At 46.6% G+C, this 10,890-nt stretch overlaps 1 protein-coding gene across 8 annotated transcripts in view; it reads left to right on the top strand.

Moving 5' to 3' along the window:
• HOPX (HOP homeobox) overlaps positions 1–10,526 on the top strand; it is a 41,798-nt gene extending 31,272 nt beyond the window's left edge. For 3 of the 8 annotated variants that reach the window (XM_011998443.1, XM_011998442.1, XM_011998449.1), the window contains 2 exons: positions 2,412–2,567; positions 9,721–10,526. In XM_011998443.1, coding sequence (XP_011853833.1) covers positions 2,424–2,567; positions 9,721–9,798 — 222 coding nt within the window. In that variant the 5' untranslated portion in view covers positions 2,412–2,423 and the 3' untranslated portion in view covers positions 9,799–10,526. Of the gene's footprint in view, positions 1–519; positions 652–1,902; positions 2,119–2,411; positions 2,568–9,720 lie in introns of those variants that run through there. The other 5 variants (XM_011998441.1, XM_011998448.1, XM_011998446.1 and 2 more) reach the window with 5 other exon arrangements.
• The last annotated feature ends 364 nt before the right edge of the window (positions 10,527–10,890 follow it).

The following is a 10,890-nucleotide window of genomic DNA, read 5'->3' as shown; positions in this document are numbered from 1 at the left end:
CCGCCACCTCGCCCGGCTAATTTTCTTGTATTTTTAGTAGAGACGGGGTTTCACCGTGTTAGCCAGGATGGTCTCGATCTCCTGACCTCATGATCCGCCCATCTCGGCCTCCCAAAGTGCTGGGATTACAGGCTTGAGCCACCGCGCCCGGCCGAGCCCTTGAGTTTTATAACAGGAATTAAATAACCAAAAAAGAGGGGGAAGTATATGCAGAACAGTCAGTTTAGAAATTAATATTTCTGAAGGACTGAGGATTCTACAAAGACAAAGCCAAAATTTTCATGGAAGAGGCGGCACAACTATGTTACATAAAATCAGCTGGAACTTTTCTAAGGCAAGAAGTAAAATTAGAGGCAGCGGTCTCCCAGCCCTTGTTTTCTTTCAAGCAAAGCAAGCAGTGATAGGTTGTTCCCGTGGGCAACTTTGGCTAGAATTAGTGTCCTACTAGGAGAGTCCATGCCTATTCAAAATGGCAATGAGCTCCTGCCTGCGTTATGACTACTGCCCTCCTGATTTTTCCTACCAGACTAATGACAGACTGCCCCACTGAGAAGGGTCTAGTGGAGCACAGGTCACCAGCTGGGTAACATTCAGAAAGTTAGGCTTCCTATGCTCATTTTCCCGGGCTGTTACAGAAGAAGACTGGAAGAGGTAATTTCCAAGGTTCTTCCCAGCTCTGAAGTTGTGTGTCAAAGGGAGGGGCGATGGATGCACACAGAAGAGGAAGTGTTTCTGACCTGGTATGACCCTCTCCTGCCCAGCATCGTGACAGGAATCAGTGCTATGATTTTTAGGTGGGAAAGCACAGAATCCCCTAAAAACATGGGATTTCATGGTGGCTTGGCAAGTGACTTGAGCCAGACTCTCACAGTAGAATGACTTCCCGTTGTGCCTGAAAGCCCCTTCAAAGTGACCCAAAGGAAAGGTAAAGACATTTATTTAGGAAGTAGAAGATGCAAGTCACAGTGGAGAAGGTTATAACAGCATTGGGTACATTCTGCCAGCGCATCAGTGAAGTGTGGCTCATCCCAGGCACAAACCACATCACAACCTACTCAGGATTGTGCTGGATGATTTTGCAATTGTTTGTTAAAACAACAAACCAACGTGATTCCCACACTTGCCCTTGTCTTTTACTGTTAGCAACAGTCTAGTCCTGACAGGTATGCCAAACCCACAGCCAAGGATATCTTGAAGACTCCAACTTCCTATACCTTCATGCATCTTAAATTAGGAGGAGGAGGTGGATGGGGTTACATCTGCCAATTTTTAAAATTTTTAAGTTTTTGGTCCCAATTCAGAGACTTTGTAGGTATGGAGATAACCCAGCAGGAAGTCATGTTGCTTCAGATTTGCTAGGGTAATGGTTGGCTTTAAAGTAAGGAGAATGCAAGAGATCGTGAAGCTTGTGATGGGCCCATTTTCCTGACTTTATAGTAAATTTTAGTACAATCACAGGGAAGTCTGAAATTTTAAAAGAAAGCTGACTGGATCCTCCTCAGTTGGATTTTGGCTGCATCTTGCAAGTCCTCCCCTCGGGGAGCACACAGTGAGGCAGGTTCTTTGCCGTAAATTGTGGAATAGCGGCCTGGCGACTGCAGGCCGGGGACTCACTAAAGCATACTTAGAAAGAGCGGGGACAGAGAGTTGAAGGAGGAGGTTGCAGAGCGGCAGAGTGGCACGCGCAAGCCCACAGGTGGAAATTTCTCCCGTGACTCAATCCCCCGCCTTAATTCACTTCTCTGCGACCTATCTCCATCTCTGTAAGATGGAAAGACATTAAAAGCACCGCCTCCACCTCCCCAACTTTGAGAAGTAACTTGTCTTGCGGGGAACTTTTCTGGAGGAAGGGTGGGGTGTGCAGCCCTGCCTGGAGAGGGCCCCAAAGCGCCAATCCACTGCAGAGACAGAAGGCCGCGTACCAAGGAGGCCGGCTAGCAGCGGACTCGGGCGAACCCACCCTCGCGATCTGTCAAGTCTGTCCCCAGGGGAGGTCCCCCTTTCGGGAGGAAGCTTTTAAGGGGATTATCAAAATCACCCTAGCGCTTCCTTCACTCCTTCCTTAGAGCCGGAGGGCGGTGAGGACCCGCGAAGTCATCTATCTTGCCCCCGTCGCAGGCAGGGATCCAGGGGGCGTTGCTGCAAGGGGTCCCCCGGGGCGCGGGAGGCGCCGGACGCCAGGGTCTGCTGTCAGCCCGCAACAGCGCTCCGTCCGGGGAGGGAGGCCCGGGTCGGGGGCAGCCGTAAGCCCCCGCTCAGCCTGCTGCCGCCGGGGACTTGCGCGGCCCTGGCACCGCGGGAGGGGGCGGCCAGGGGCTGGGGCTGCCCGGCGGCGCCGCGACCGCCTTCCTTTGCTGCGTCCCGCCGGCCCCCAGCCTCGCTCACCGCTGCCGCTTCTCCCCGCCCAGCAGCGCGCAAGGACCATGTCGGCGGAGACCGCGACCGGCCCCACGGAGGACCAGGTGGAGATCCTGGAGTACAACTTCAACAAGGTCGACAAGCACCCGGATTCCACCACGCTGTGTCTCATCGCGGCCGAGGCCGGCCTTTCCGAGGAGGAGACCCAGGTGCGTCCCCACACGCGCCCAGCGCGCCCCGACCCCTGCCCGAGCTGAGCCGTCTCGCGGCTGGGCTGTCCTGGTCGTCCGTGCCTCCCGCTGGGCTGCCCTCCCCACGATCTCCCATCGCTTCTGCCCGCATTCGGGGGCCCAGACCCTGCATGGCTCCCGCCGCCACCTCCCCGCTTCCACGTTCCCATGGGCGCCCAGTCTCCCCGCCACCCCCATCCAGCCGTGGTTCCCCGGGAGCTGCGTAGAAACCCCGTGGTCACCAGTCCTTGCCTTTCCACTCTCCCCGGCAGCCCGGGATACACGCTTTCTCCCTCTGCGAGTTGGGAGCAGCGTCTCTCGCCTGTCCCTGTTTCGCCTTCCCGGCTCTGTCCCCTCTGGTCTGTCTGCGAAACCTTCGGGAAGATCTATTCTAGGCGGGAATGTCAGAGCTGGAAGGCTCCCCAGAGACCAGCTAGCCATAAATTCAGTCCTCCGTTTGGCGAACCAGGAGGCTGAGGCCGGGAGGGAGGGCGCTGTCAGGATGGCAGGAGCCGTGAAGCTTGCTTCTCCACCACATCACACTGCAGCGTCCCCCGAGCTGCAGAACTCACACTGCACGGAGCCAGGGAGATGTGGTTCCGATTTTTTAAAAAATTCCCCAGCTCTAAGGTTTAGAGGATTTTCGGGGCGTTTTATAAGACGGTAGATAGCTGATCTTTCAGCTGACAGGAGCGGCAGTCCCCCCAAGTGCATTCATTGACTTATCTATTTTTTAAATGCTCCTATATCATCCCGAAAAATGCCAGGTAAAGAATGCAACACTACCTGTGGTTGTTCACCACAGGTGTAATGTTGGAGCCTTTAGCTGACTTTTAAAATCCTGTCTAAACTCCAACTTCTCTTTTCCCTTTGGTCATGGAAAGACAATCCTTTAAGCATGATAGACTACTTGGAACCGATCTAGCATCTCTCCTGTGGGTCCCCAAAGCACTTCACACTTCTAACCTCAACTCTAAAGCAGAGACGTTCTTATTTTTCCTATTTTATATACCAGAGCATCAGGCACTTGTCCTGTCACCATGAGCCATGCTCAGTTGAGGTTTAGAAGCTTGTAATGGATCCAGTAGATCCTAGGACCAAGACCCTGGACCTCAAGTCCAAAATTATTTTTACTAATTAAGCCAGAGGCACTCTTTGGAGAGCTTGTCCATAGACGATCCTGTCATTTACAGGTCAAATAGAAAGGCAAACATATTTATTTTTAGCAAATGGAACAGCTGTCTGACCAACGAAAACCAGAACTTAATGGAAGGTGATTTACTGTAACCCAAGTCTAACAGCTCATGTTTCTTGGTATCTCCTGAGAAGGCAGCCTGCTGAAATTTTATCATTTGAAATCCCACGCTATGCTTAGAAAAGAGGAGTGATCATGGAGACAACTTATCTTTTAAAAACAAGGCTGTGAAATATTGTGGGCACAGCACCAACAAGAGGTCCAACCCCTTCTCGGCCTCTGATTGTGCCTGGCGAGTTGCCATCAGTCACCTTACCTATAAAGCAGCATAATTACATTGACCTTTGTAATGGCTAATACTTGCCAGGCATTTTTCCAGGCACTGTCCAAGTAGTAAATCATTTATTTGTCACAACAATACTGTGAGGGTAGATACTATTAGCCCACTTGTCCGGATAAGGCAACTGAGGCACAGAAAGATTAAATATACTTAACCAAGACAGCAGCTAAAAGGCAGCAGGACCAGGATTTGAACCCTGGAAGCCCAGACTTTAACTACCATGCTATGCTGTCTCCACAGAGGAGGCATGGAAATCGCTAGACGAGCAGGAAGAAAGAACTGACAACTCACTTGGTGTTATCTTTCCCCTGCATTAGGCAACAGTCCTCCCAGGCTATATTCAGCCTTTCCTCAAGATTCACATGATATTAGAAAATTGAAATAAAATCTGGTTAGGGGTAGGAAGAAGAAAAGGGCACCTGCTTTTTTTCTGTGACTGAGGTCAGCCAATTCAGACCTCTGCATAGCAGGTTCTTCTGCACCTCGCAGGCAGTCCTCCCATTTCCCCCCTTCTGCCATTCTCAAATAAACAAGTGGTAGACCCAGCCCCAAAATGAGTAGATGTGGGGTGAGTCAGCCTCTTAGCAGGGCCCCTGGCTTCCTCTTCCTGCCACAGGACCGACACCTTCTTCCTCCCTACGGTGACCACAGCTTGGCTTGCCCCTCTGTCTTCCTGCCTTGACCTGCAGGGAAGCATCTGGAACCCCAGAGCTTAGAGACAGGCAGCACTTAGCAAGCTCAGAGAAAGAGATTTCCTAGGAACCACAGGCTGCCTGCTTGCCTTTACTGGATTGGGTCTCATCTTTCAATTTCCCATTCTTTCCCCTCTCACCCCACTACCCCCATGGGCACTGGTGAATGAGAATGATTTCTTCTTTCATCTTCTCAAACATCATTTATATTTTTAAAGAGTATCTTCTATGAAAAAGGAAGTGTCTGGCTGGGCACAGTAGCTCACACCTATAATCCCAGCACTTTGAGAGGCTGAGGCAGGAAGATTGCTTGAGGCTAGGAGTTTCAGACCAGCCTGGGCAACATGACAAGATGCTGCCCATCTCCACCAAAAAAAAAAATAAATAGAAAATTAAAAAATCAGCCAGGTGTGCTGGTGTGTGCCTGTAATCCCAGTTACTCTGGGGGCTAAGGCAAGAGAATCCCTTGAGCCCAGGAGTTCAAGGCTGCAGTGAACTATGATTATGCCACTGTACTACCTAGCCTGGGTGACAGAAGGAGAACCTGTCTCAAAATAAATAAGTAAATAAAAATAAAAATATTAAATATTTAAAAATATTACAAAAAGGAAGTGTCTTCTGGAGACGTATGCCCAATGACGAACTTTCAGTCATTAAAATTATTTTTGTTTATAGCAGGTCTCATAAGGACCCTTTAAATAACTCCATGGAGGCCAGGGCCTGCTGGGTCTACATATAAGTAGTGTCTGATATTGATACTTCCCCTGTTTTGTTTTCTTTATTTCTCTCTTTCTTTCTCCCTCCCTCCCTCCCTCCCTCTCTCTCTCTCTTTCTTTCTTTCTTTCTTTCTTTCTTTCTTTCTTTCTTTCTTTCTTTCTTTCTTTCTTTCTTTCTTTCTTTCTCTTTCTTTTTTCTATTTTTGGAGATAGTGTCTCACTCTGTCATTCAGGCTGGAGTACGGTGGCACCCCCATGGCTCACCTCAGTCTTGGCTTCCCAGCCTCAGGCATTCCTTCTACCTCAGCCTCCAAAGTAGCTGGGACTATGGGCATGTACTACCACCACATGTGGCTAATTTTTAAGCTAATTTTTAAATTTTTTGTAGAGATGGGGGTCTCACTATGTTGCCTGAGCTGGTTTCAAACTCTTGGGCTCAAGTAATCCTCTTGCCTTAGTCTCCCAAAGTGCTGGGATTGCAAGCGTGAGCCATCGCACCCAGTCTCCCCGTCTCTGTTCTTACTAGTGTTGCTGCTTTCCATGGGAAAGGGTCACCAAAGCCAAACTAACATTTGTTTCATATGCCTGAGTCCTCAACCCACCCCAACACCACCCACCTCCAGAAATGGAATCATATTCTTAACTTTCCTAGAACAAGCAATACTTCAGTACAAGAAAAATAAGCCTGAGCTGCCCAGTGCTCTTGCAAGATTGTTACCAGAACTGATTCACAGGGCTGATACTTGGGCAGGGACAAGAGGGACTAAGAAGTTGAAACATTCTCTGTCTTGGGAGATTTGCTGACCTCTTTATAACTGTCCCACTTCAGGACAAAATTCTCTGTGGGGGTGGAGGTGACACCCATAAGAACTCAAAGTAAAGTGAAGGGCGCTGTAATTGAAATAACTTTCTAAGTTGCATTTACTGGGATGTTAGAATGGGTTTTTCTCATAACGGTAATCTAAATATCTCCTAGATTTACATTACATGAAAACTTACAGAATCCCAGCCTTATGTCTTTTATTTTGAAGTCAGTGTTAGAAGAGGCTGGGAAAGCTCCTTCCTTAGCCCCCTGGGAGGTTGGGATGATCTGGTGTTTTCTATTATCACACACACACACTGTCTCTCTCTCTTTCTCTTTCTCTCTCTCTCTCTCTCTCTTCAATTCAAGCACAATGTAACTGGAATTGGTTCTTAGGGAGGTCTCCAAGTATTTTTATCTCCTCTAGATGTCCTGAGCTTGTTCCCAGAACCCAGTGGTTTTAGTCACTGGATGTTTTATCAGTGGAATAAAGACCTCTAAAGGTCTCTTTCTGAAAAGAATGAAATGTTAGTTGCTAGAGAAAAGGACAGGAACAATGTTTCTTTGCCCCAGCCCCTTCCCATCACAGTGTCTAATTATCATCTGTTTACTCAGAGTAATAAATCTCCATCAATGGGCAAGGGTAATGAGGGCATTCATTTATAAGCAAGCAAGGGATGAATGTCTTTCCCAGTGGATGACTGAAACAAAGAAGAGAAGGATAAAGCCAGGTGGAAAATTAGCACTGATGTGAGTGAGATTGATAAGACACAACTCTAAAGGGAAAAAAGCAAGCAAGGTATTTAATGATTTCTGTTGGATTACAACTGGTTTTGCCAAATTATTTTATATATACTTGATTTAAAATATGCGTCTTCAAAAAATCATTGAGCTTTTCTTGAACCTCCTCCCATCCCCCAATGTTAGGGCTCAATTTGTTAAGCATTTGGGTACCAACTCACAAAACCACAAATGTCCCTGCTGAAGTTATTTTCAGTAACGGTCCATCAATATTCTGCTTCATTACATAGTGTAAAGATGTGGGTGGCTCTTTTAAATGAGACCAGCTCAACCATTTTGTCTTAAATGAAATCTGATAGAAAGTGAGATTTTCCTCCTCCAGATTTTAATTAGTCAGTCTTTACAATGCTGCCATTTATTCAGCTCTAGTAACTGGAAATCCTATTTAATCAGACCTTGTATCCTTGAAACCCCCCACAGTGCTACCTCATTAATGAAACTGGAACCTTGCTGCTCTCATACCAGAATCCAGAGTTAACTAAACACATGCACACAGGTTACAGAAGAAAATGGGCCCACTCTTAGCAGTATAATTTCAATTGAAGCTGCCAAAGTTGCATGAGTTCTCTCTTCTCATGAAGGGTAGTGATCCCTAGGAGCAAAATATGGCACCCAGAAAGTAGCCCCCAAAGAGAAGTCTTTCCCCATGATAGTCTGCTGTCCTTGTCTTTAGATTACTTTTCTCTACTGCCACCCCAGTGTAAAGGTATGTAAGATCTTGACAACTGTGTGAGGCATTTCAGTGTGTAAACTCTGCTGTACAGGTGGGTGAGGTGTAGGTGTATTCCCATGCTGTTCAGCCAGCTTAGCATTGATGTGGAGCCCAAAACAGTCCTGCAGAGCCTTATCCCCATTCAAGTTCAACAGCCTCTCCTCTAGGCCTTGCTCCTTCTCCCCCTGTGGTTCTCACATTTTCTTCTGATCTTGGGCTTATACTGAATTCCCTTTCAGCTTCCTAGAGCCTATCCTGTTCATTCTGAGTATCTGGATAGGCATCAGCCCATGCTATGTGGGGAGCCCTCTAGAGCTTTCCCACCATCCCGATATCTCCATCAGCACATCCCAGATCTGGCATCTCACAGCTGTGCTCTTTCTGCTTTCTTCCTGTTTCTCGTCCCCTTACCCCTAGAACAGGTGAATTATAGAAATACCAGAAGGGACAGTAGAAACACCCTAAGCTTACCTTTTAATTTACAGATGACTGGTGCTCTATTTAGGGACTTCCTCAAGTTCTCATAGCCAATTAGTTACTCTAGAGCTTCCTGTTGGCAGAGCCCAGGACTGCAGAGCCCTGGGGGGTCACCTACCACACAGCCTGCCTACACACCACTGACACACAAATATCATCCTTCTCAATGTACTCCATGACATGTGAATGGTTGGGAAGCACAGGAGAACAGAGCTTGGGGGAGGTGCTGACTTCCCATAGAGCTCTCTCCTCATCCTTTCCAATGTAGGTCAATGCTTGCTCATCTGTTTCCTCACTAGTCTCTGTTCAAAGTTGTTTTGCTTTCTTTTTTTTATTCCCAGTTTCCTCTTGACCAATCTGGTCCAGACCCTGGCCCTATCCCCAGCATGGTTCTCCTGTTCTCCTCTTTGGGGAACTCTGTACCACCCCAGTTACCAAGATAAAGGCAGCCACTGACTTCTCAAGAGTATACCACACTGCCTTACAACATATAGGCATGTTCTAGGCCTCATATGATGCCATGTCTAGAAACATCCTATCTGGGGCCTTCTGTACATCCATGGTCACTTCCGTAAGGTGTGAATATTTGGGTCATACGGAGCTGAGAGATTCTGAGCAAAGTGGTAGACCCACTTCAGCTTCTCTCACTGCTCGGTGGCCCTGGAGCAGGACAGATTGGGCTGGCCTACTCCAGGCATCCGCAAGGAGTGCTCTGAGGTTGTGCAGTGCTCAGTTAACTATTAATCTTATTCAACAAATTCTTACTAACTTCTACCAATGAGGAAGGCCTTTGGCGAGCTGAGCATACATTGATGAAATATAGCAGCCATAGAGATCTATCTGGGCCATTAAGGATATGCTTTAACTTCTTTTATTTATTCAGCAAATATTGATTAATTTCTAACTCTTAAACCTTTGTACTAGGGGCTAAGGATGCAGTGGTGATAGGATGAATACAGTCTCTGCTTTCATGGAGCTTACATTCTAGAAGGGAATGTAGATTAAAAATAAGTGAATACACAAGTAAATCATGACAGATGCTAAAAGTTCTGTGAAAGTAACAAAATACTAAATTGGGAAGTGAGGAGATGCGTGGGAAACCCACTTTAGACAGAGTGATCAGGGAAGACTTCATTGAGAAGGTCCTGTTTAAGCTGAGATGTGAGGATGACAGGGAGATCATCAGATAAAGAATAAAGAGAGAACATTCTAAACATAATATAGCATGTGCAGAGGTCCTGAGGCAGGAAAGGTGTCACGGTGAGAGCCATCCCTATGGACACGTCCCGTGATTCTCTCCTTTCCACTTGTGCCACAGAGGCTACCTTTTAGAAAGGGAACAGGCATTTCAGTTTTTCTGTGTGTGACAAATATTTTTGCTCATTTCTCTCTTCCAGAAATGGTTTAAGCAGCGCCTGGCAAAGTGGCGGCGCTCAGAAGGCCTGCCCTCAGAGTGCAGATCCGTCACGGACTAAGGAGATGGCAGGCACTGACAGCTTCACTCCATGAAGGCCATCTGCTGTTTCTCTCCTCTGCTTAACCAAGCTGTTGTGGTTTTTCAGCATAGTGTTGTATGTTCCGTTGCTAGCTGTCCTGCTATTTAACACAGTGTTGTATTTTTTTCTAAATGTACATAGTTAGGAAAGAAAATAACAATAGGAAGCTACATGTATCTTCTGTGTAAAGCAGTGGCTTCACTGGAAAAATGGTGTGATTTGCATTTCCCTTTGAGTCATGATGACAGATGGTGTGAAAACCATCTAAGTTTGCTTTTGACCATCACCTCCCAGTAACAATTTGCTTTCATAATCCATTTGGCAATCCAGGCCTCTGTTGAAAAGATAATATGAGGGAGAAGGGAACACATTTCCTTCTGCACTTACTTCCCTAAGTCACTTTCCTTATGTTTCATCTAATACAATGATGGTTGAGTTAAAATACAGAAGGGGTGTTTGAGTATTCAGATTTCATAAAACACTTCCTTGGAATATAGCTGCATTAACTTGGAAAGAAGCCTGTTAGGCTGGAAGACAGAAACTCCAACTGGCAAAAAAGCAAGGATCTAAGAAAAAAAACCACCAAAGGTCTTGAATTCACTGTATTTAAATGCATTGGTTAAGTTTATTTTGCTAAATAAAGTGAACTACTTTTTGTCTCTAAAATGATATTCTAAATAAAACCTTAACTTTTTGTTGAAGATGCACTGAGTGAGTTCTCTGCAGGTTTTCAACCAAATAAGAAACATATCAAAGAGAAACAAAGTGGCTCCTATATGGTATGGGCTGACTGACCAGAAGAGTTGCCATTTTCTAAATTCTTGCTACTCAAAGTGTGGTCCAAGACCAGCCTCATCAGCATTAGCTTTAAGCTGGTGAAAAATGCAGAATCTCAAACCCCATTCCAGACCCAGTGAATCAGAACCTTCATTTTTAACAAGGCTCTCAAGTGGTTTATATGCACATGGAAGTTGGAGCAGCACTGTTCTAACAAACTCTACAGTCAATTTGCATCCATTTACTATCATAGCACACTAGATGTCTGCTATGGCCTGAATGTGTCCTGTCCCC

The sequence above is a fragment of the Mandrillus leucophaeus genome, unplaced genomic scaffold, assembly GCF_000951045.1.
Source record: "Mandrillus leucophaeus isolate KB7577 unplaced genomic scaffold, Mleu.le_1.0 Scaffold570, whole genome shotgun sequence".
NCBI lineage: Eukaryota > Metazoa > Chordata > Mammalia > Primates > Cercopithecidae > Mandrillus > Mandrillus leucophaeus.
Note: the sequence above shows the minus strand (reverse complement) of the source record. Positions and strands in the feature narration are given on the sequence as shown.